At 32.3% G+C, this 27,268-nt stretch overlaps 1 protein-coding gene across 1 annotated transcript in view; it reads left to right on the forward strand.

Annotated features, from left to right (window-relative positions):
* The window catches only part of LOC129222980 (maltase A2-like), a 95,847-nt gene extending 82,208 nt beyond the window's left edge, over positions 1-13,639 (forward strand). Inside the window, exon 4 of the mRNA XM_054857543.1 lies at positions 12,620-13,639. Within this exon, the coding sequence (XP_054713518.1) occupies positions 12,620-13,153 (534 nt within the window). The 3' untranslated portion in view covers positions 13,154-13,639. The remainder of the gene's footprint in view (positions 1-12,619) is intronic.
* Positions 13,640-27,268: the final 13,629 nt, after the last annotated feature.

Raw genomic sequence — 27,268 nt, forward strand, 5'->3', positions numbered from 1 at the left:
TGTCTACCGCGTTTTAATGTTATGATAATCAAGAAGCGAATTAAAAATTATGCCCTGCGAATAGAATCAGTGAATGGCATTTCATCATTTGTGATGTTATCGGTAGAAGCGTAAACAATGAAAGCGCACCGAATAAAAAAAAATTTTTTTAATATTAAACTTAGTCAAATTATTTAAAAAATAGTCAGATCCTATGTTTTTAAGCATGCTCTTTCAGAAAAAAATACTTTTAAAATTTCGGAAACGAACCCATTGCTGCAAAACGCTTATTTACGCAAAACAAGTGGCAGTGAAAAAACGTTAAATAAAATGGCTGAACTAAAAGTACTGGGGTTTCAACAAGTAATTGCCGAACGTTAAATTGAAAGAAATAATTGCCGAACGTTGACAAGTTTAAACTTTTAAAACTGAAAAAAAAAAAAAAAACATGAAAAAAAACCCCTTTTTTTATTTAAAAATTTATTGAAAAAAATATTTAAGGAAAAAGGTTTTTTGGTGTTTTGGATTTTGGGATTACGAACTTGGGGTCTCATACTGTAATTGCATCGTGAACCTATTAAATGAAACTAAAAGGGAAAAAAAAGAAACTTTCAAAAGTAAAATGAGACACACCATCCTTTCTCAGAACGGCGCTCACTATAACTCACTGCCAATTTAATTTTCAAAAACATAAAGTGTCAACACTCTTAATGTAAAACAACATATTTTAAAACGAGTTCTCGGGAAGGTATCACAGCAAAAGAAATACATATTTTTTAAGTAGGTCCTGCGAAATCCGTAGAGAATTTTAATGAACTCTTAAAAAGTGACACTACCGCAGCATTTTTTTCCAGCCATGAATAATGCATAATATGTATGCGTGAATAATAATGAATTCAAACCATTTTTGTGAAAGAAATGCTCCTACAAGAGCCATTCATGCAAATTCTTGGGATTTAATAACTTCATCTTGTCAGAAAAAGGATTTGTTTTCCGAAAATGAAAAAAAAAAAAAAAAATCTCTCTTACTGCAGCACTGCTTTCTCGAGAAAACTGCCTTAACAAAAGAAAGGAAATTCTTTTAATTAGAGTTGAATTCAGGTCTTAAAGCGCGGTTTGTTTCAACACAACGTTCTTTGTTCACTGTAAGGAATTACTATAATAGTTCTGGAAAGGAAATTTTGTATGTATAAGAAGGGTATTTTATAAGCTTGATTGCTTTAAATAGTGATTAATAAGTAATTTATTTAAAAAGCTGTCCCCCTCCCTTTAAAAAAAGAAAAGAAATTATCTTTGCTTGCTTAAGACGCAAAGTGGTTTGTTGGGCTGAATTGTTTGTGATGAGTCTGGTTAAAAGAAAAGAAATGTATGGCCATGATTATAAATGTTAATATTTATTTCAGGAACTATTAAATACAACACCAAATAAAATGTTCTTTTAATGTATGCGAGGATGCAAGGAAGGGGGCATGAGAGCGATCGTACCCTGCTTGAGTCAAGATTTAGGAACCTCGGCATATTTTCGATATTGAAGTTCCAAAAACATAAATTTAGACGATTTTCGTTGAAGTTGGATTAAAGGAAGTTCTCCCAATATTTGTTTCGGAATTGAAATCTTGAAAAGATAATTGTTGCTTATTTCTTATTACTTTAGCGCTAGGTATTGGAACTTTCTGCAGGAATGTTTTTGAATTGAAAGGGACATTTCCTTGACAGTTTTCAAAGTTGAAGTCCAAAAATTGCAGTAATAGGTCGTCTTTGATGACATTAGAACAAGGGATGGTGTTAAGTTCTCCTCCGGAAATTTTTAGAAATTGAACTTTAAAATGAAAAAAAAAAGAATTTTAGGTGATCTTTCATGATGTTAGGGGGAGCAGGTCGAGAACGGGAAAAAGGTTAAGTGATAGAAATAAAGCGTCCTCTTTTCAAAATATGTCTGCATCCGCCCTTGTTTTAATGGGAAAATTGAGATACTTAAAACAAAATTTCCTGAAGCAATGTGAAGTTTTCCTTGCTTTATACTTTATTAGATCTCTAATATCACAGTGACTAAAGTGACAATCATATAAGGGTCACCGTCGCGTGGAAGTCAGGAAACGTCACTGTAAGGTCATTTGCAGTAATTTACGAACGTCAGTGCGCAGCGGCACATTAAAGAGACGTTGTAGGGTTACTCACAAATTGACTGTAGTTACAATGTCGCAGGGAAGTCTCATGAAACATGTCACAAATGGGTCACAGCGTGACTCCTACGAGACGTTACAATTCTGTCACTTTAGTGACTGTGACCATCGTGACTTGCAATGATGTCCGTGTTTTCCGGGACACTGTTTGCTGTCAAGGACAAAATCAAAGCGTATAATGGGGAAAAGGAAGATAATTAATGGTACAAAGATAGATCTGTATGTTTATCAGATTGTAAAAATGTTTCGCACACCTGCCACTCTCTTTTTGTCTTAAATTTAACTTTTGTTTTTTTATGCTAAATATCTGAAAATGATTAATCTAGCAGGAAAGTACGAAAAAGTATTGAATGTTTCTTTAATCTTGAAACAAAGAAAAGGTGTAATGAAAAAACATTTATGCAATAATTTGATATAATATGTATATTTTCTGTAAATACTGATAACGTGTGCGCATGTGAGTGAAGTGCGGAGGATAACCAATGAAAAAAGCCGCTGTTTTAGTTTGTCTATCACGCAATACCATTGAGTTTTGATACGAGGAATATGAAGATGACATTCTAAAAATGAACAGCCAAACTAAAAAATTTAGAGATCTTTTTGCTGTATGAGCCCCCCCCCCCCCACCCGGTTTGACCATAAAGCAGCAGAGGCAATACAAAACATATGTCAAAGATGGCTTAATACAATAGAGCTTGACGTACTGTACTTCGAATGTTAATGTTTTGGCAGCGAACAATGTATCAATAAAGACATGTAGTTTATTGCAAAGCTTTTGACTTATCTTAGTAAAATACTTTTTTTTAATAAAAAAAAGATAAAGAAAACGTTAATTTTCCGGAAAATAAATAAATAAATTATTTCTTTAAAAATTATTTTGCTCAGTTTGAAGTTATAGCAAAAACATTAAGTTTAAAGTCTGAAATAGCTTTTCAACTTTATATAAAAACTTGCAAACAGTATTTTATATTCTGTTTTGTTGTTTAAGAAACATTAATTGTTATCAACCATTTAAAAATGTTAGATGATTACTTCTTACGGTTGGAAGCTCACAAGTTTTTCCGCAGTGAATAAATCGATTCCTTGTAAACTAAAGCACATTTATGCACAGAAGTTCCGACTATCGTGCTTTTATAATATCGCTTTCATTTTTTACAGCATCATAAACTCCGGAATACGTTTCTGGTGTTTTCGTTGTAAATATTTGTGTAAGATTGCTGAATAGTGTATTGTTGGATAGCATTGACCTCCAATGACTCGGACCACAGGTTCAGTTGGAAGATTTTCAAGATGCAGGAAGTCACCGGCTCCCATGTCGTATGATTAGGTGGCATATTAAAGATTCCTCAAGTGCATATCAGCGAAATTAAACTCGGAGAGCAGCTTCGCAACATGAGAGCGCACGTGCTTCCATCTGGTTGAAAACTGGGTACCAAAACTCTCTATGCTATTGGCATCAGCGGCATATAAGGGACTAGATGCCGCATGAAGGAATTAAATTGCAGGGCACCATACTTATTGCCACAAATTTCAAGAATTTTATAGACAGCCTGACCATCATGAGCAAATTTATTTATTTTTTTTACCACCGCCGAATTAAGAATATCATACAAATCGTTTGCGCCCTATACAATCAACTGTATTGCCGTGTGCATATAAAAGGCAGTAACTGCATAGTTTTTTGCATTTTTGTCATCTATTTTACGTTATTCTTATTGTACAAGCTCGCTTATTTGGTTTCCACTGAAAAAAATGCTCGAAAAAATGTCTAATTCCAACATTTTCCTATTGTTAGTATTGAATCCACCACACATTTCTTCAACTATCTCGGAAACTCATTTCTGCGGATAATACCGTTTACGTGCACACGGCAGTGCAGTCGAGTGAAACGTTTCCATTATGTCCATTTTAGTCATAATGTTTGCTCAGTAACTATGTTTATAAAGTAAACCCTTTTAGGCCCATTTTGTCAGTTACACGGAAGTAGTTAATGCCATTCTACAAGAATTCTAAATGAGTTTACTAGCAACATCCTTTCCGGAAATGTTACAATGAGACTTCTATTAGCAAATGTGCTCTTCAGTCAGCGAGTTTTCATTTGACAACCATCTCAGTACCACATTGGTGGATTTTGTAACGGAAAGAGGAATAAAAGCGTACTGGGAACCTTTTAATTGCAATTTAAACAGATGTGCTACTAAAATATGGTCTCGATTGTCTAAGGCTAAAAATTATTCCAAACATATATTTTTAGAAACTAAAAGCACTTTTTAAAAACAAAGTATGACCTTTGTAAAAAGAAAACAAGTAGATAAGTTCGTATGGAAACGAAAGGAAATGCCTTCTCTCAAACTATTAGGCAAAATGTTTCAATCAATTTTTAGCATTATTTTTTTGAATAGGAAACTTTTGAATTGTAAATTTCTTTTTAAATATGTTAACCGGCAGAAGTAGAAAGCCTTAATACATAATTAAACTCAAAAAAATATTCCTCCAAAAACTATTTCTCAATTTCAGTAGCAAATCGAGTAAAAATGAATTAAAACCGATCGAGCTAATAAAAACACAACAATTTCTGTACATTGCTTCAAGAAGAACATTAATCTTAATAATAACAAATTAAAATAAAATATTTTAGATTTATTTTTACATTTTTAACTGATGACAAAAAATATTAAACTTACAGTTGAGCCAAACCTTACCTGGCAGCCTTGTAAAGGTTTCATATATTCTAATCACAGCATTATGACGCAGCCAGGGTTGGTTTGTCCAAACTATAAAAACTTTATTTTCAAATTCATTTTCTTTTATTTCTTAGCTGTTTCGAAAAAAAAAACGTTTTTTATTTCATCAAGTATTTTATTGTTTGGTGTTTGATTTATGTACTATGATTATATTAAGTATTATGATTATTGATATTGACTTTCAAAGCGTTCTTTTCGTAAGGATCCGAAAAGATAGCCTGAACTTTACGCAAGATAAACTTAGGCACATGAAGTAGTGAAATATGGAGCTCAAAAATTCGAAAAGAAAAATAAACAATTGAACAATGTTTCAAAACATAATTACTATCTTTGATTGCCAAAATTTTAATATGAATGTCAGAAATGAATTATTTTTTTACTATTGCGTTATTACTTTATATTGAATTATTTACATTTTTTTCAGAACATGTATGATTACTAGACTTATTTTTATTTGTACGCATTTCATTTTACGCATAAGATTTGTGTATGACTCACTCCACAAACTGAATCAGATACAACTATATTGAAAATTGTTAGTTTTCGAATAACATTTTGTAAAAGTACTTTCGGTCTAGCGACCGGTAATCAATTTTGAAAAATTAGCTTTCTAAGATTCTTGAACATTTTTTTTTACTTATTATTATTTTAAGAATTGGCTTTTGAAACACACTGTTTGGAAGCTTAATCTTAGTGTAGTAAAATCTAGATTTAATGAAGAGATCAGAACTGAATCTTCTCCGATAAATCGAACAATCCAGAAAAAAGAAATCACTTAAAAATGGCCATCATTAGACTTCAGAAACTGAAACCTAGGACACAAACCTTTACAAAGTAACCAATAAATGTGATGTTTTTAGTTAAAAACAACAAATGTGCTAATGTCATGCAAATCATATTTTGCAATGTAATTTTAGTAAGGCCTGATACAATTAACTCTAGTTTCTACTTTTTTTGTAAAAACGCAGTCAACTTGTTGCTTGATTTTAGGTAAAAAGCAGATAAGTTATGAAAAATTATTTGCTAAATCATACTTTAACTTCGAATTCGTTAGATTTCGATTACAATTGCGTTTTGAAAGCTAGAATTGTTCAGCGTTCTGAAAATGAAATGCAGGTTTGTGAGGGAAACAAACGAAGTTATAGAAATGCATGAAATATTCTTTGTCGGCAGAGCAGTAATGACAGCCTCTGGTGACCTTAAAGTGACAGTACTTCTTGCTAAAAATAATAGAATTAAGTTTTAGGAAACCAAGGCCGATTAAATAAGCTTCTGGTTTTAACGGTTCCGATATTGACTCGGAACCTCGGTGGCCGAGCGGTATTGCTCAGTAACTGATTGCAAGCATAGAGGCGCGAATTCGATTCCTTCCTACTGCTCTGGGTGTTCTTTTGATTTTTTTGTATTGTAATAAAATCTGTATTGTGCTATCTGTCTTATGTGTCTGAGCAAACGTCTTACTTCCACCTAAATGGGGCTCAGTCAAACGCTAATAATGGCCGCAAAAACGGATTAACGCCTTCGTTATCCATCACCTTGGGTGCTCCAAGGGGCATCAGAAACAACAATATTATTCATTCTACTATATTTTTGTGAAGAAGTGCCGAATTGTCTGTTTTCCAGTTATGAATAGGTTACGGTAGCGCTGAACATGCAAGGATACACTGTTATAACCAGAGGTTCCATACGAGTGAATATATTCCCCCTAAGGTGAAAGCATGGTGACCAAGGGTGCCATACTGGCCAGGAAGTAAAACAGAGGTGCGAAAGTAGCAGACAATCGTAGACAGGGGTGCCAAAACAGCAAGCAATCGCTAAATGACTTGCTGGCGCATGCGCTTCCGGCATACATTCACCATTCAACCACTTCAATATGGCGGACGAATGATAGGTTGCACTACGCGTGGCTTCTACGTCTTTCACATTGAATGAAGTACACTATTGGATTAAATCTCAACTTTTGTAGGATAATTCTTTAAAATAACAAGTAAGTACAGCTTTTGATCACTTTGTAGCTTTTAGGGCTTTAAAACATAGTTAAAAGTACGTTTAATGCTTTTCAGTTACCGTTAGTCCGTTACGATACCGTAGTACCGTTAGTTGTTTATTTTCAGGTTACCGTTACTGTCGTGAAAATTCCATCATTCAAAACGCTACTAAATATATCTATCATTATTTTCTTGAGTACTCGATAAGCAACATTTAATCACCGAAATAGTAACCGCAATGATATTTTCAATAATCAACAAGTGAGAACCTAAATAAAAATGATTCTTTTGCTTCGTGTACAGAGCGCAAAAAATAAAAAAGAAATCTTTCTCCGTCTATCTTTTTCTTTTGCTTTTTCGTTCAAGTGTTTGAATCATTTCCTGTTAGCGGTTATTCGATAGTGTTAGGAATTTCTTTAAATTTTTAACTGTCGAAAAATTTTATGCGCATTTTATTTCATTGTTATTTTGATTGAAATTTTGAACGTTTGAGAAACGATTTTGTTTTTCCGTAACTTTAATATCCCAGAATATTTTTGGCTGTTCATGTAAATAATTCATAAGTACATCTACACTTTACTTTCGGTGCGGTTATTTCTCACAAATGATCATTAACTTAACTATGATTATTCAAATAATTACTCGTCTTTAACTTTAAATATATTTGTGACAACTCTTTGATACCAAATAAAGTCTGTAGATATTTATTGTTTTATTCATTTTTAATATTACTTTGTAAAAAAAAAAAAAAAAAAACTCATCAGTACGCAGAATTTTTTCACAAGTTTTTTACCGCCCCGAGAGTTATTATAATTATTACTATTTATTTTATTTATTTTTAAGAAAAGGATAAAAATTTCATAGGTCCGCAATGTTTTTCATTTGTTTTTACCGACCCGAGGGTCAAAAGAGGTTGAGAAACACTAATGTAGAGAACGATCAGATGAATTAAAGCAATGAGCACTTCTTAACTATGTTGAAAACTCTGAAATATGGTCAAATGCTGTAATTACAAGTTTTAATCATTTCCAGTACTGAATTCATGCAATGTGAAGAGTGTGCAAAACGTAGACTATCATGAATCGAAACAAAACTATTTAAAAAAAAAAACACAATTATATTCAAAAAAAAGCACACAATACGGGGGAGGGGGGAGGAGGATCTAGAGTAAGGGTGCCATTTCTCTCTCCCTAGGTTCATTCTTTTCACCCCGGCTGCCTTCTTTTTGAAAGGTGCCTGTTTTTCACCCTAGTTAGAGGTGCAATTTCGGCTCCCTATTGGGTGCCGCTGGTGAACAAGCGTTTCACCCCTGAAAGGTGCCGAATGCAACCTGTAGTTTTAACAGTGTAGATTGTATCCAGAGATATAGCTAGGGTTTTTCCAAGGTGTAAAAAAAACTCATTTTTTAGAGAAGTGATATTTATTTCAAAAGGGTGAAAGGTACCAAAATAGTGAAAATCACAATAAAAAATTTCTATTAAAAAAAACTGATTGTTCTCCTTTTTTCTTTTGAAAGATTTCAGGAAATGTGTGCTAAGTAGATTTTTAACATTTTGAATTTAAAATACAAACGCAAAAATAATATCTGTACCTCAGAACTTACTGACTTAAGTCAAAAAATTGTGATTTTTCGTTTACTAGTGCATTGTATGTAGAAGCCGATTCCGCATCGAGTCATGTGAACGTAATTATTTTAAAAAAAATCCTTTTTAATTGTTAGCAGGAAAAAAAGCGCGTCTCATCCTTTGCATGCGCCAGAAAAGAAAAATCATCTGACCTGCAAAATTACCACAATGGGACTTACGTTCTTCTGGCCCTTAGGTACAAATATAATTGTTTAAACTCTCCTTTTTTTTCGTTTTCTCCGACTTATAAGCATAAGCGTGAAAAAGACATAAAAATATGTTTTTCAAAATTCTTGAGGCATATCTCCTATTTCCAAGGCGTGTAATTCGCTTAAATAGGCGTTAAAAATATGTGTGGCTAAATATCTTGACTTGGTTCTCTTAACGTCTAGTAGCGCATGAGGCCGCTAGAGTGGCATTCCATCCCGACCGGTTTAATGCTTCCCCAGCTTGGCCTACTAAAAGCATTTCTTTCTTGTATGGCCATCTGACGCCAGGTTGGTTTTGGACGCCCGCGTTTCCTCTTGCCATCAGGGGTCCAATTGAGAGCAGCAGCAGACTAAATATCTAATTGTATCAAAACGTGAAACATAAACATCTTCACTGAATTTTACTTCATAATTAGAATGTACTGCAACCTAATCAAATGTCTTCGCTAATATATTTCTGCCCACACTACCACTGAACAACGATTTCAACAACCCAAGAAAGATTTCCTACATTTAGCTTTCCAAATAAATTTTCTGAAATCATCTATTAAAACACTCACATTGTTTGCAAAATTCCGCTTTAAGATAACTTAATTGCAATCTTTGTGAGGAAAATGCAGTCCTTCGGAAAAGTCGCCACTAAGACGGCTGAAATTATGAGCACTGTTCACATAAATTTCCCTTGGCACGAGTGTCATCACACAATGGGAATACATTTAGGTCAGGAAATGGCAATTAACTCACGTAGTCTTACTATTCACATTTTAAAATTGCTGTCTTATTTCTTTGAAATGTACACAGGAAAATATTTTAACAAATAACAAATATTCAATGTAGAATTCAAACTTAATGTTAATAAAAGCGTGGGAATAAATATTTTCATTTAACTAAAATCAGTTCTAAATTTTATTCCATGGTAAAATAAAATTGTTTTTTCTGTAATGAAAAAACAAACTGGGAGAGAAAATGTTTTAAATTTTTAGCGAAATAACATGAAAATTTCCTCTTAAATGACAGAAGCTTACTGTCAATAAATTGCTGTACATGAGATTTTGTTCAAAAAAAAAAAAGTTCCAAAAAAAACAACATTGAAAACTTTTAGCTAAATTGAAAAATTTGAATTTGTTTTTTTACTAAAATAAAATTGATTTTTCTTCAAAAAAGTATCACGCTGGATGGTAAAGCGTTTAGCATTTTAACGAGATAATATGAATAAAAATTTATCATATGACTGAACTTTGAATATCCTTTCTAATGTGGGCTGCTTTGTACTACTAGAAGACCCAGTAATGCCCTCTACTAGAAAGATCATAGTCAAGGTTGGATATTAGGATCATTGGGGTCATGATCCCCACTGCGAGCAGCTGTGGGAGACTGGATTGTCTCTACAAAACATCTGCTAAGACGTATAGGTGAATTTGGTTGTATTACGACATGAAACGGAACTCGGCTTTGTTACGACATGGATAGTGTTTGTACCGGTATTTATGATTCTAAAGGACCAACATTCTACCATAACTAACATAATGTTAAAAATCTGGAACGGGAGGCGTTTGGTACGCTCACTTCTGGACCACTCGAAAAAAATCGTTTAATGTAAAAATGTCATTCATAGAGACTATAGTTGGGCAAATCTAACCTGGCAGCATTGTGACGAATACGCAGATCCTAATCCTATTAGGACGCTGCCAGATTAGGTTTGCCATAACTATAGATCTCTTCTACTAAGAATGAAGTAAAATAATTAATCCTATCTTTAAATCAATAATTTTTGAAGATACTTTTTAAACAGGTTTAGGCAATGTAAAATTAGTCATATTAAAGAGCTGGTTAACATACGCCCCTTCTAGACCACTCAGAAAGAAATAAAAAAACCAATCCAATCTTTAACAACAGCAATTTTTAAAGATATTTTTAAAACAGTTCTACGAAACAGAAAACTAATCATTTTAAAGAGCTGGTTAAATTACGAACGCATTAATTACTTAAGCTCTCTCAACACGTGGAGCTTAGAAAGGCTGAATTATGCCCTTCTCTAGTTAAATGTTCGCAAGTAATAGCCCTATTCCTTTTAATAGAAATAATACAGCTACCATCTCGCACAACATTTACTCCCATAAATTGGTCCTTCCTGTACGCATTTTCCGCAATCACATTTAAGCGCTCTTCGGTGTTCCAAGAGTATTTAATTGCAATACTTATTTAGGAAAAGGAATCTTTTAGAAACGTCGTCAAACAGGAGGTTTCGGCCATAAAACTTCTGCGGTATTTTCATTTGGCAAACAATCCCGCTATGGAATTAAGTTGCTTTCGTGGTTAGAAAACGAGACAACAGATCTCGAAATTTCGTTAACATTATCTTCAGCGTTGTTAAACGTATTGATGGTAGAATGTTGAAATTTGCTGTCTTAATCCGAAAGAGAATTATCTTGGTTTACTGTTGTGGTGATATAAGAGTGGTGAATAAATTAAATAGTTCTAAAAAACCGTTAAAGTTTAAATTTAAGAAAATAAATTTGCTTCTTGTAGATTAAAGTTTTGGCAATCGAGGATTGAAGTCTGGTTTTGCATTGTTTCTTTTTATGTATTTATTGGAAAAAAAATTTCTCTTTGAATTTCTATGCTTAATAGTTAATTTTTCCGTATTTCTAAAATTCCGTATTTCATCTAATCTTGTACGAATTCCATTCCATCTTTTCAGCTTTTTCATTCATAATAAATATTATAATGCAAAAAGAACGCTAATAAATAGCAATATTTAAAAATTATGCATAACAGGTGAAATAATCATACAAGAATTTAAAAAAAAAGAAACCTCATGCATTTTAATGCAGAAAGAAAGAAAAAGACAATAAAAAGCATATTCAATACAAATTTTGCAAAAAACAATTTCCAAAAAGAAAAAGAAAAAAAGAAAGAAAAGGAAAAGATTTATGTAATTTTTTTTTTTTTTACATACATACAAAAAAAAAAAAAAAAAAAACAGACGATAATAATTATTTCTAGAGATGTAACTTCTGAAAAAAATTCTTAGACCAATGGCGACGGATTAAGAGACTCTTTACGTACGAATCTCAAAGCGAGTAAAAATCTATGGCAAAGTGAATTCAATGAAAATTTTGAATTCTTAAAAACTACGTCAATAAAACGCATAAAAAATGTACATTTTTGGGCCTTATTAGCATTGTTGTTGTCAATTTTAATTTGAAAACTTTTTAATGATATGTTGTATGTGTTCTATGTTATGAAACAGTAATTTAAGTCTTTAGCTGAACATTATTTATGCAATGATTTAAACAAGACACTGAAAAAATATTACTATTTCACTTCAAGATAATCAAACTAACTTACAATGCAATATATTTTTCCTTCTTAATTAAATTGAGCAAGTAAATTTTTTTTCCCGAATTTAAATTCGTTGTGAGAGTAGATGAAACTAAAGATATGTACATGAAACGATTAATATGGAGCATTTTAAATAAATGAGTAAAACCAATGCGAGAAGGCATTGAATGACTATGAAATATCAGATGTAAAGAAATCCGATACTTTCTCGTTTCTCACTTCCTTTTCCACCCCTTCTGCTTTATTTTTAACAATTTTCATTTGCTGCAGATTTTTTTTTTCTTTTTTCTCTTTATTTTTAATTTTTACTGTTATTCGCGCATCAAGATTTGGGATTCATTTTTAATTAAGCATTTGAAATCAAAAATAGCAAAAATATAACATTTTGTAAGGTTCAGAGATGTCAAATGTTCCATAACTTTTTCAATAACTCATCACAACGTAGCGATGCTTGAATTTGAGCATCTCGAAGAAAATCGATTCTTAAAATGTTCTCAAAAAGCAGAGCCCATGTTTTATTATTTAACTACATGTTTTCTTTTTCAGGCTTATCGTGGTGGCCAGCTTGTTCCAATGCAATGGACTTCGGAGCCTCAAGCCAATTTCACCAATAACGACTCGACACCATGGATGCCCTTGCACACCAATTACAAGACAGTAAACGCAGAAACGCAATTTAAAAAACTTATTACATTCAAGCAAATTGTCGAACTGAAGAAAGACGGGGGGCCTTTTTATCCTTCAATGGATATGGAAAGGTCTCTTGTCTACAGTATTGGATCTAAATTAGGTGGTACCTTCCTGCAAGACTCAACTTCCTACGAGTGGTATAGTAACCGCTGTGGATTACTCGCTGCAAGAACTAATCGTGGCGAAATGGATTATGTCTTCATTGGAAATTTCGGCACAGATCCACAAATTCTATCTGAAGACGTATGCCCTGGAGAAGGAGACTTTATTTGGTCTGTGCATGATCTGGATATTATCTTGTCGACGAATGTAGCGTTTGAAGGAAAAATCGAGTTAAATCGATTCCTGCTGGAACCGGGAGATGCTATTCTAGGCCTTTTGATAACATAAAGGTTGTCAAGGATTTAAAACTTTTTTATACTATTCATCAAGAGCTCTGCTGTTTTCGAAATAAATCATACCGTCAGTACCATAGAGATGTAATTGGTTAGAGAGAGCATGCTTTTTCCAGAGAGGGAACCAACACTTCCTGCCCATCCTGCCACTAGTCACGTCACGTGACTGGGAAGATCTTCATGCAGGAGTACAATTTGGCAAAGTTCGTCTCCACGAATAACAACCGAAAGAAAATTCGACGAATAAAAAAAACTTCATCCTTTTCTTCGCTAAATATGAAAACTTTCTAATTCTTGTCGCCAAATGTGCAAATTTTTTCCATTCTTCGTCAAATGTGGAAAACCTTTTCCTCCTCTTCGCTAAATATAGAAAAAAATTCCTTTTCTCTTTTCCAAACATGGAAGATTTTCTAATTGGTTCACTTGATGCATGCAGAAACTTATATTTCTTTACTGAAAATATTACAATGCGCGCTTTCTTTCTCTCTACCCATCATTACAACTCTATGATTAGCACCAAAGACGATGATTTCATCATATTCATTACTGCAATTATTTATACATAATTCCTTAGAAGTGTTATTATGCGTGTGTGTGTTGCAATTTCTTTAATTACAATTTATTTTCTCATTGTACATACTATATTTGCCGTATCGTTTAGCTCGTTTTTATCCATCAGACATGAAGATACAAAATGAAAAGAAATTAACCAGTGAAAGTAAATAGCATACGTTAAACTTTAAGAATTTTTTCTCTCTTACATTTCAAATTTATGCTATCGTCGTCTTTCGTTTCAAATGAATATCAATCAGCTGCTAAATAAGAAACATTTAATCTCTATTTTTTTAAAGAAGCTTCTATTTTCTGGTCGTAAACAGCAGTTTTACTATGACTTAACTTCACTTTTCTCATTATTATTAATAACTTACTTGTGGCTGGAAGAGATATTAGAATAGAGGTAAATGCTACTCGGATCTTTTCGAACCGTTAGTCTCAAATTAAGTAATAAGAAACTTGTTAAAGTTACAACATTCTCTTAATTTTTGATTGAGAAAACTGTTAATCGATTCAGGTTTGTTTTTCAGACAAAAAACATTTTTACTTAAAACCTAAGCTTTAGATGAACATAGCGCTGTAGAAAAAAATCATGGTGCTGGGTCTAGTTTTTGACCTTCTTATATATATATACAAGTTTCAAAAACAGCTGTAAATATGATCGTATTGATTTTTCAGTAAAATAAGCAACTGCCTCTTAGTTTTCTCTTTATGTAACGAAAGCGTTCTGAAAAAGAGCTCATAATTGTTTAGAACTATTGATTCTCGCTCAAAACTGAAGGACATGTTTGAAAAAAGTAAAGCCCGGAAGTTGGTAATGTTTGAGGGGTATTTTTATTTTATTTATTTATTTATCTTCATTATTTTACATTTATGACATTTTAATATCATTATTCCTTCTTAATTATTTACTTAATTCATTACTCTTTAATTTTTTGTGGTTTTAGTTCTGTTTTAAACAAAATGTAAAACTCAAAAAAGCACTGGGGCTTTCATGGCCGACCTTTTTCCAAACTTGTGGCCGTAGTCAGTCAATGATAAATGAGTGGAGCAGTTCAGTGAAAAATGGGCACTAAAATTTTGACTCATTCTTTTCTTCTTTGTTTCATGGCCATATTTATTCGTGAAGCTTTTTCATCTTTTTCCTCGTTCATTAAATAAGAAAACCATTCAGAACTTTAATGCTTGAACTATTGTTCATTATGAAGAAATCACACATAATATTTTCCATTCATACCTATCCATTTCTGCTATTCTCAAAATTTTAACTTCGATGGATAGAAATAAATATTAAAATAAAAAGATTTTTTGCTATAGTAAACCGCATCAATTTTTTCTCAAAAAATTTTTAAATATCCGGATTTGTATATGTACAAATCTGTAAGATATTTTTTTCACTTTTAATTATTATCTTAGCCAGTAAAAGTTGATTTTGAAAGAAACATTTTCTAAGAAACTTATATAAACTGTTTAAGTTAAAAAATATTTGGGTAGTCATAGTTAAAAAAATGAAACTTTTTTTCTTTCTCTAATTGTGAAGCAAGGAGAAATCTTATTTCTCATGTTTCGTAACTCTCAATACGAAATTTTGCTTTGTTGTTTGTTGCGTCGTAGTATTTCGTTGTTATTAAAATTCGCAAGGTGAAATAATTTAATATATTTAAACTTATATTCAAAGTGAGGAATCTGTCCTTAGTTTGAATTTTAATTTTAAGAAATTTTACGCAATTTATTCCTGCTTTTAATTCAGAAATGTTTCATTACTATGAGCAGTGACAAAGTTCTGATCAAATCATTACAGTACTGCATTAAAGAACACTGAAATAGTCTCTGGCGCGTTGATTAATAAATAGAGTCTAACAAACAGAACTATATTTGCTATTAACAAGTATGTACGCTTTTCTAAGCATAAAAGCTATGTTTTAAAAATTTTTGATTTAAAAAAAATGGGGAAAATATCTCACATGAAAATAATATTAGACAACAACTAAAAATTGCATTAGATTTCCTAAAATGACTTTCAATGCAAAATAAACATGGCGGCGTAGATTAATTACATTATAGCAAAAATAAGACCCTAGTTATTCATCAATCATGAGATTTATATAGTGCAAGTTACAACATAACGGAACGAACATGATCATTCACTTTATTGGTGCCATTAATCAATAACAAAAATCATCTATCTAGAACATGGCTTCAAACAAAAATACAAGTTTAGATAATAGAGAGTGCTCTGTAATAGTTCCTTGGTCTTGACATTGCATGCGTAAAGTGTATTAAGGGAAGAGTGAGGACAGTGAGGCACCAAAATTCAATAACATTTTTTATTATGAAAACAAACAGCTATTAATTTCTTTCAAATGGTACAACATTTGTCACTGTAATAGTTATTATAAAAGTGGATGTAGGACAAACTAAAATGCACACAAATAAAAAAAAATACGTTGTAAAAATACGTACTTTTTTAAAAATTTCATTGACTAATTATTTATTTCTATCAACAGAATATTTTCATTATGTCACATTCCATAAAGTTGAAAGTTTTAAATTGTATTTCTATTTTAAGTCTTCTAACTTTGACATTAAAAGTATTATAGTTTAGCAATATTAAACACAGTAAGATACTAAAATAGGCGAATAAAACCATCTATGTTTTCAAATATATCCCGACTATATTCATTATTCAATAATGCTTGTTTCTGGAGCAAAGGAAATCAACAGAATAAAATATGCAGCTCACAAGAGATTATTTCCACATTGGAAAGATAATAACGCTCGTATACTTAATTCTATATTTATCCTCATTGTAACAAACTCTTATTATCATCAAATAGTCATGAAATACAGTCATTTATTTCTACGTATCATCTGATGTAACTGTTTAATAAATGATAAACTGCTTAGAATTAGTAGTTTGTCACAGACAATGATGTAAATAAACTATTTAAAAGAACAGTAGATGAAATCTAGTCCGGCTCAAAATTGTTTTCGTTTGTTTATGAACGAATCTACATCAAAACCGATTTAAAAAAAATCCAGAGAAGCTGCAATCAAGCATTAAAGGAGAAAATTTTCCTCAAGATGCATCAATGATTGTTTATAATTTTGCAAACAACGTGTATTTTGCAAACCAAGTCTTTGTAGTTGTCGAGCGACAACAATAGTGAGTTGGACTAGTCTCTCATAGTAGTTCAAGTGAAGAAGACTGATGTGTGATGATACACAGAAACTATATTATATGCTGGAACTTTTAAGTCCACATTAATAATCGTAATTCAAAAGCGAGATCCATTGGAGAATAGCTCAAGTTTTTTAAAGAAAGTAATTTCACAATTCTTTGTAAAAAAATAAAATAAAATTCCTTTCTAAGTGAACTGCTGTTTTCTTTGTCTTGCTAATTCATATGTTCATATGTTGGAAATTGAACGATTGTGTGTTGTAACTATTTGCCGCTTTTTCGAGGTTCAGTTTATTCTTTTCATTCATATTTATAAATATTAAGAAGATAATACATTGAAGGTTTTTTTTTTTTTTTTTTTTTTTTTTTTGTCATAAAGGTGCGTACGTAAATTTCAATCGAATCATATAAAAAACAAACGTTATGCTTGCAGTAAAAGCGGGCTACTTAGGCCCTAGGGTCCTTCTTTGGCCCAAATGAATAAAAGATACGTCCTCTGTAAACCTTAAGAGCGCAATGTTTTCAATATATTTTGACAGATTCCTCTAGATAGCTTCCCCAAGCACTCAATTATGCATATCAAGCAATTCTATAGTTCTGCTCAAGAAGCAACACTAGTGGTTGTGCATTCCTTGTGCTAACATATGCCTTCATTAACTCTCAAACTTCGCCATGTAGAAGCAGTTCTACATCAGCTAAGAGTTTTTAAGTACGTATTTAAGAGCACAATTTATTACTCTATAATGTAGTACAATTGCACTTATCATTTCTCTTCAGGCTTTTTTTTAATGACAATGACAACAAATCTCTTTACCTAGAAATTACGACCTATTTTGGCCCAGCATAAAAACTTTTAAGATCTGCTAGAGAGATTTTGAAAAGTAAAGAATAGCTAAAATTAAGACTCTAAACAAGAAAAACACAAGAAAAAGCCTGGAGTTCTCGGCAATGGATATAATAGAGAGATAGCAGACTCAATTCATTACGGCTCAGTTACGTCGCTTTCATTCTGGAAGATGAAGAGAAATTAAAAGTTGCAGGGGGTTTAAAAAAAGGTTTACCCAGTTGCATATCTACATATTACAAATATTTGGACTTTTATTATTGTAGAATGGAATGAGCTCAGGTATCCTAAGAGAGCTGTTGATGCGAGAGAAGAAGGAGCGAATGTTGACAGCATGGAATGCACCACAAAGTTTTGAAAGTGACAGAAAATTTAGGATTCTTTGTTCTACAAATGGTGTTGTCTTATTAAAATTATTCAACCTTCAAAACTGATGAAACGATGACGGTACTCTGCTGGTAATTGCTGAGACAACAACTAGGTATGCGCACACTTATTAAATAATAATAATAATAGTAATAATAATAACTTTCCTTAATACAAACATGTATGACTCAAACTTCTTCTAAATGTATTTTTCATTCAAATAAATAGTTTTTCCGTATGAACACACGTATTTCTTTAACTCTAATTAGTTCTACAGCAGCTTTAAATAGAGAAAACCGCTTTGGGCCAAAGTAACCCAAACGCAAGAGTAACATTGCTCCCCCCCCCCCTCCCTAAAACCCTAATAAAAGGTTAAAATACTTGGAAATAAATATCACTATTCAAAAATTAAATTTTTAGACATCTAGATGCGTAAAACAAGTTTCCACAGCTTGAAAATATAAATAGTTATAAAATTATTGAGAAAAGAATGAGAAAAGTTTAAAATCTGGGCCAAAGTAGCCCGCGTTTACGATACTATAGATGTAACAACTGGCAAGTACCTGGTTTTGTAGGGGTTTCATTAACGGTAAGGAGAACAAAGAAAGGGAAGAATTAATCTGAAGGCAAAAATAGGGCGACTAGGACAAATTTCGCAATAAGCAGTCCCCAAAACGCATGTTTAATCTTTGGTGCACTTAAAAGTGGGGAGTCATGGCCCCTTTCCCTCTGGATTCGCTCTTGGAAACAGGTATAGTTATTTTCTGTAAGTTACCTGAGTATTTCAGCTACGTGAGTAGTTTCAGTAAGTCTGGTCTGTGCTAATTCTACATTAGCTACTTAGTTGGTTTGGCACTCTTGGCTCATTTAAAAGGTTTCCACCTCCAGCTCAGTCACTTCCAATTTCGGGCTGATGAGTGCCAATAAGCACGAAACTACAGTCCTCGGATGGAATGACTGAGCTGGCGATGTATTTTATGTACAGGTATAGTTAACTAGATGATTACATCAATTCAGCCACCTCTGTAATCAGTTTGACGGCTTGAGATATAAAAGAGAACTAAATCTTCCTGAGTTTGAACGATAGTAGGGGAACTTGGGGCAAAGTGAAATGGTGAAATATTTCATATGCTTTTAGCTCCACCTATCTGGTATTATTTTAACTATATTGTACCATATGTAGTCTATTACAGTCAGGAAAAAAATACCGCCGAAGATTAAAGCATTTGGTAGTATAGGCGATTTCAAAAACAAGGTACTCATGTTGTAATATTTTGTTGTAAGTCAAAAATTATTTTTGTTACTTTAAAGTGATAACGTTTTTGTTTTTTCCATTTTAAGTACTAATTGAGCCCTCCTAATATTTAATATAGCATTAATTTGGTTAATATTAAGCTTATTTGTATTTTAAATAAATTGTCCCATTAGTGAAGTACATGCGGGGAAAAGTGAAATAGTTTGTTTCATTTACTCACTCAATCATTTAATACAAATCACTTACGTATTAATTTATTAATTCATTCATTTGCATTCCTTCATTTAGTAATTCGCTTATTTATTCATTCATTCACTCATTTCCATATTCATTTATTCTTTTACTTGTACGTTTATTTTTCTTCACACATTAATTGAATTTTTAATTTAATTATTCGATTATTGTTTCATTATCTTTTCATTTATCCAATCAACCTTTTATTTACTGATTCTTTTGATCAAAATTATGTTTCATAATCGAATAAAAAATATTTCAATAGAGAAATATTTTATTTTTCACTTTGTCCCATAAAAAAAAGTGAAAATTTTCCGCTTTTTTTTTTTTTTTTTGAAGACTCAAATTTATTGCCAAAAACAAAAAATGATGTTTCAATGCAAGTTTTATTCTAAAATACAATGTTCTTTCTTTGCGTACTGTAGTTTTCAAAACAAACTTTCGCTTTGTTCATTTTGAAAAAACTCAGTCTTAACCATTTCACTTTGCCCCACATTCATCCCCTATTCTATGATTCTCAACTCTATAGAACCATATTTCGATCTACAACTTCATATCATAAATCTGCTGCACTGGCGGAAAATTTTAGGTGCATAAAGAAACACCACTTTGCTGTCACACTATGGGTAAATTGATAGCGCAAAGTATCATGTAAAGCTTGACTACAGTGAGGTGGTGGGTGAGCTCGAATGAAAACGATCCACTTCATTTTATAATAGGCAGAATAAGCGAGAACGAGCTAGCTGTAAAATCGCGCTTTCTGGCTACTTCTACCTATTACAAAATGAAGCGGTCCGTTTCCGCTTCGAGCTCACCCACAACCTCTTCGTGGTCAAGCTATAGTAGTCACACGCACATGTAGTGGTGTAAACAACCTACACTTTTAGTGGTGTAAACAACCCACACAACTACGTATGTGACTTTTCTCGCACTTCAATGCAAATTTTGAGCGGATTATCATAAGCGGTATTACTCTTTTCCAATGATGTAATTAAATAAATGATTTTTAAAATGTTCTAAAACGTTTATTAAAATTAGTTGATAGCAAACTGTTCCTTATGCTTCGGAATCACAGTACGTCAAAAAATATGGATTTTTCGTATTAATTTGTCTACTTACTTTCTCCCTGTTGCTTCTTAACTACAACTTTTCAACCGTTTGTACTTCAATATTTGCAAACCTTTTTAATTACGAAATGTGAATTATGGTTGGAATCAATTGGTCTAATTATGCGTAATGGAGAAGAGGGGCTCAGTTTCCATTCGTATTAGCTGAACCTGAACACTGCCTTGGCGTCTAATGAAATTAAATGAAAGAAAATGAACTACACATAGACTAATAATAAGAGTAGACCGAGCTATGGCAACCCTTTTGCTGCTCATAAACCAAACCATGTGACTGGTGGATATCCTAGCAACAGCGGGCGTTAATCGTAGCAGACGATCAACGCCAGCGCGAAATAAAATAAATAGAATTGATGGAACACGGAAGAATGATCTTTTATGGAGTCCGATTTGTAAATTTGTTATTCTAAGTTGTAAATATTTTGTTAATATAGTGAGTTTTTCGTTTAGATAGTATTGTGCATTTTCTTTATTCAATTTCAATAACTCTCTAAGCAATAAAAGATGCAAGCGACCAAGAAGAATCAGCAAACGGTAAGATTTTTACCTACAGTTTCAATTTAAGATACCGATTAGTACATTTTTGCGTTAACGCAAAACGTTTACGCCATTTCGTTCACGCCAACGCTGACAGCTCCAAATGAAATAAAAGTTACCGAAAACTGATCAAAAACTATTACTAATGTCAAAATAATGCATAACTAAAAGAAAAACAGTTCAATCTCTGCACCTGGAAGTTTTTTTTAATGAAAACACATTGTCTTAAAATACATGTCGAGTGCCAAACTATAGATAATGCTGCCATCTAGCAACCCTGCTGCCAAAGTCTTCGCCAAGCCCTTCCACTAGTCACATGATACATCTATGAACCAATTTTCTTTATCAGCAAGAATGAGAAAGTTCGGTCTACTCTTATTATTAGTCTATGGAACTACAACTTTAAAGCAGCAATAAAATCCATAGACTAATAATAAGAGTAGACCGAGCTATGGCAACCCTTTTGCTGCTCATAAACCAAACCATGTGACTGGTGGATATCCTAGCAACAGCGGGCGTTAATCGTAGCAGACGATCAACGCCAGCGGGAAATAAAATAAATAGAATTGATGGAACACGGAAGAATGATCTTTTATGGAGTCCGATTTGTAAATTTGTTATTCTAAGTTGTAAATATTTTGTTAATATAGTGAGTTTTTCGTTTAGATAGTATTGTGCATTTTCTTTAGTCCATTTCAATAACTCTCTAAGCAATAAAAGATGCAAGCGACCAAAAAGAATGAGCAAACAGTAAGATTTTTACCTACAGTTTCAATTTAAGATACCGATTAGTACATTTTTGCGTTAACGCAAAACGTTTACGCCATTTCGTTCACGCCAACGCTGACAGCTCCAAATGAAATAAAAGTTACCGAAAACTGATCAAAAACTATTACTAATGTCAAAATAATGCATAACTAAAAGAAAAACAGTTCAATCTCTGCACCTGGAAGTTTTTTTTAATGAAAACACATTGTCTTAAAATACATGTCGAGTGCCAAACTATAGATAATGCTGCCATCTAGCAACCATGCTGCCAAAGTCTTCGCCAAGCCCTTCCACTAGTCACATGATACATCTATGAACCAATTTTCTTCATCAGCAAGAATGAGAAAGCTCGGTCTACTCTTAGGCTGCGTTCGGAAACGATCCACCGGTTACACCGCGTGGTTAGTCCGGTGTGGTTATGACGTATTTGGAATTTCTCTAGGAATTCCGGTAGAACAGCTGTGTTTCCGATCGCTCGTGGTTAAACCGCGGTAGTTCTAGTTCAGCAGCAAACGACACTCCAATCAACGCCTAACTTTCATAATAGGCAAGTCACGTGTGTTACGATCAAAACATGAAACACGACCGGATTGGCCAACACAGACTTTGTGACGTTTGTGATCTCGCTAACCGCTTCCAGACAGCGGTGCCACAGGTTGCTACCAAGTCGACCGCCAGAAAACAACCGCAGTGTTTTCGAACGCGGTTAAGTGACGTCAGCGGTTCTACCGCAAGCGTTTCCGAACGCTTGCGGTTGCACCGAGGCGACCGATCCGCGTTTCCGAATGCACCCTTATTATTAGTCTATGGTAAAATCATTTCAGCCACATGACGGCGTGCGTTCGAAATCAGAATTAGTTTTTATTGTTTGGCAACGAACTAAATTGTTATTGTTTTCTTTTTTTTTTCCACGTTCTGAAGACTTGTGATAAAACGAAGAGAGTAAAACTGTTAGTAACTGAAATTGTCGCTGGGAAATTAAAAAAAAACATAATTAAGTTTTTGTGTGTTGGTCACTTTTGATTTAAAGATTGAAGATTTGATTTGGTCTAAAGATTGGTTGTGAAGTGGAATTTACCAGAGAAACCCTGAGACGAAACCTGAAGGTATGCTTGCTTTTGTTTACTTATTGTACTTATTGTTAGTTTTCGCAAGATTAATAAATAAATGCAATAACAACCGCATACTTCTCAAATTATTTCAATGAGTGTCAAACCTGCTGTTATTCTTTCTATTACTCATTGTACTAAAATTGTATGCTTTGTCAAAACTTCAGGAGATAAGTACTGCGTTTTGGCAAATCGTTTCAAGCATTGGTTCTGATTCTTTTTACTGTCTCTAGTCAAACATTTTATTTGTTGGTGTCCCGATTGTGAAGATTAAAGTTTCTCACGTATCAGAAACATGCAACTTTTTTATCAATGCGGTATAACTTCGTTTGTCCGGACTAAATAAAGCCAGAGGATGATAAAAAATCCGAATAATCCGAGTAGTATGGGCAAATCCTTAAATAAATAGACTTATCGTTCAACACGACAAAAAAAAAAAAAAAAATACTTTGCCGCAAAATACCATGAACCACTTTAAAAGACATGAAAAAGTATCAAAATATATTTTTACATAATTCCTTAACCAAAAAATGGGTCCACTGACTCCTGGTTGAAACACTTGTGCTGTGTGAGAAAAGCACGGTCGCTTTATCGTCATAGCTCAGTTGCCGTGGTGTTTAATAAATTACCACAGTTCGTTGTACAATCTATGCAGGAACTGCGCTTTTAATTTTTAAAAAAGTGAGCGTTTGGTGTACTTATAGTTACGTTCTTACTAACATAATTTAAAATTAAATGAAAAATTATCGTATAAGCTTTGTGCTACAATATGATTAAAGTGAAAAACTAACGTAAATGAAGCACAAATTTTGAAGAAAATACAGCATATAGCTATTTTAAGGCTACATCATATGGCTTAATCATAATTTAAAATTACCTATGTGTAACATTTTTTTAGAAAGCTGCAAATTTGATTCGTATGAAAGATAGTCGGTGAAACGAGATTTTATCATACTACAATAATAAATTTTGTAAGCATAATATGTTGTAAGTTTTGCATGGAATTTTGTTAAAATTCTATCATTTCTATTCCACAAGAATGAAAAGGCCGACCACTAGATTCATATTTGATCGAGCACTGAATTTCAAACACCGATTACAGGAAATTTTGCTCGTATTAGAGATAGCTTGACCTTTTTAACATAAATGTTATTTTTGAAGCAATTGATTGGAATACAATCAGAAAAGTATATAATTTTGTTTTACAATGTTTTTTTATGCTGGTTGTAAAAAATTGTATTTGAACACAAATCAAAAACTCCTAAAGGCCGACTACTGGTGCTTTTACCCTGTATTTACATTACTATATTCTGTGTGTTTTATATCTCAAATTCTTGACCACAAAATTGGTCCAAACTGAATTCGCCGGTTTGATCATTAGCAATATAAAATTACAAGAACCCCATTAAAGAAAAAAATACACTTTTAATTCTTTCAAACTAAATAGGATTGTGCTTTTTGTTTAAAAATAAAGATTTTGACTGACTTATCCAACGAAGAGACGAAGAGAAAACAGTTAAAACACAATTGCAAATAGTTAAAATTATTGAAATGTAGGGGGGTGGGGGAAAGATTGATAGACGAGTGTGGACGAGTGCGCATTTTTCTTATCTCGAAAGTAATTTCACCCCCCCCCCCTCTCTTTTTTATTACGTTGCGGTTTTTTTTCTTTCTAAATTTTGCATTTATTAATGAAATACCAAATATTTACTTTTATTTATTAAACATTTATCTACATTTCAAGGTTCTAACTATTTAATCAGTTTGCTGTTGCGTCAATGACAACGACAACCCATCTGAATGGTTTGCACTTTTTTTTTTTTGTTATGTTTTTTTGTAGTATTGGGAAGTTTTTTCTATTTTACATATTCTGATGAGTAATAATTACATATTCTGTCATTCGTAGTGTTATTCGGATACGAGTGGTCAAACTACGTTCAATAAAGATTTTTAAAGCCTGTATAGATTATTATTCATAAAAGAATATATATATATATATATATATATATATATATATATATATATATATATATATATATATATATATATATATATATATATATGGGCAATTCCATGGTGTCGGACGCAAAAAAATTAAGAAACATTTCTCAGTTTTATTTCCATTTACCAAATATAAACTGTTCCAAAATGATCAAATTTATTTACAAGATACTTACTACATCCCACTCAATAAAAAATCATGTTAGTTTTTCAAAATAGATCCCAAAAGTATAAATTAAAAAAAATTAAAGAGGTGGTGTCGGACGTAAAAACACAAATAGTAAAATTGAAGGTTTACTTAAAAAATATTAAAAGTCTGTGAATTGGCTTACATTTTAATTTTAAGAGCAGCATAATTCTAAAGAATACTTATGATTGAAGCATATTTCACAGTTTTCAAATGTTATTATAAGGAATAAAATTATTTAAAAAATATTTTTAGCTTGGTTTCGGACGTAAATTTTCGGTGTCGGACGTATATTGTTCATATTGGACGTAAAATATTGTTCTTAAATTTAAATACATAACAATGATTACAGTTATAAATATGTAAATTATAGGTAAGATATATTGAAACAAAATTTACCAAGTAAATTCAAAAGTAGGGTTGATTGGGGGAAGTGGGACACTGGAGTAAGTTGGTCAGCTCCAAAAACTGAAATATCCATATAGTTTTCATACTTTTTTACATTGATCATGTCATGGTTCACCACAATGATTAGTTTTGCATATATTTGGGTTACGTGGAAGTTTTTTTTTCTAGGTCAGAGAACTTAGTCAAAAAAAATTTTTTTTTTTGGCGAGTTTAATCAGTATTTTTCAAAGAAGTGTTTCTCGGTTATCATTTATTATTTTATGATCATTAAACATTCATGTACAGTTCAACTTAAAGTGCATACTGCAATCAGAATTTTTGAGTAAAATATTATTAAAAACTGTTTTAGAGAAGGGGACCCCCACTTACCCCGCAAAATTTTGCTATAAGAGGTCCCCACACTATGGGGTAAATGGTTCCCCCCATAACAGTGAGGATTTGAAAATAAAAAGCAACTCTGATGAAATATTTGTATTAGTGAAATACAAGACGACTATGATGACTTAGTAGGAATTGATAGTTCAACTGCAAAAGCTGGTGATTAGTTATTTGTGAAACTTAGCTGGAAAAAAACCCATCAAGATTTAGATGGGTTGAATGTTGATAATGGTTCTTCTTTAGCCAACTTTACATAGACGCAGTCATTTAGTGTTTCCAATATCTTTTTCCACTTATAGTTTTGGCAAATTTACCAAAATTGATCGTAATCAACTGTATTACGTTCATTCAACACACCTTTTCTCAAAAGGGGTCCAACTTACCACTATCAACCCCAAATGTATGTACAGTAAATTTACTGAGATGTTTTTGATGCATATTTCACTTTAACTTTGAAATTAAAGGCAAAAAAAGGAGAAACACAATTGGGAACATATGTTTTTTTAAGGAATGTAACAGTGTCGGACGTAAAAATTTTTTTACGTCCGACACCTACATTTAAGTAAAAAATATTCATTTGTTATAAAACGAAAATAGGTTACAATAATAAAATTGGAAGTCTTACTTTGTACCCAAAAATACATGTATGTAGCTTGAAAATTATTGGCTCAGCATAATTAACTGCACATTTTGGTGTCGGACGTAAAACACTTAATGTACCCCAGAGGAATTCTTTTACGAATCAAAAAAAAATTATATTTTGACACATTTTTGCAACATCACCAGCAACACATTGTATCTTTAAAAGGTTATTCATCTCAATTCATAATATTAGTATGTATTTTTTGGAAAAGACAGAATTTCTTCGAGAGTCACCAAATATGGTTTGAAAATGCTTAAGATGTTGACCTTAGTTTAACCTCCTGTAACTTTTTTATAACTGAAGTGATCAAATTTTAGACAGGCATTTCAAAATATACAACTCTTTACCTTTAAAATGACACCTCATTTGTTTAGAAATTTTAATTTTGAAAATTTGATCATCTGGTTGAGTTTATCATGGAATTGTCCCCCCCCCCATATATACCCCATATATATATATATATATATATATATATATATATATATATATATATATATATATATATATATATATATATATA

The sequence above is a fragment of the Uloborus diversus genome, chromosome 5 (genome assembly GCF_026930045.1).
Source record: "Uloborus diversus isolate 005 chromosome 5, Udiv.v.3.1, whole genome shotgun sequence".
Classification (NCBI taxonomy): domain Eukaryota; kingdom Metazoa; phylum Arthropoda; class Arachnida; order Araneae; family Uloboridae; genus Uloborus; species Uloborus diversus.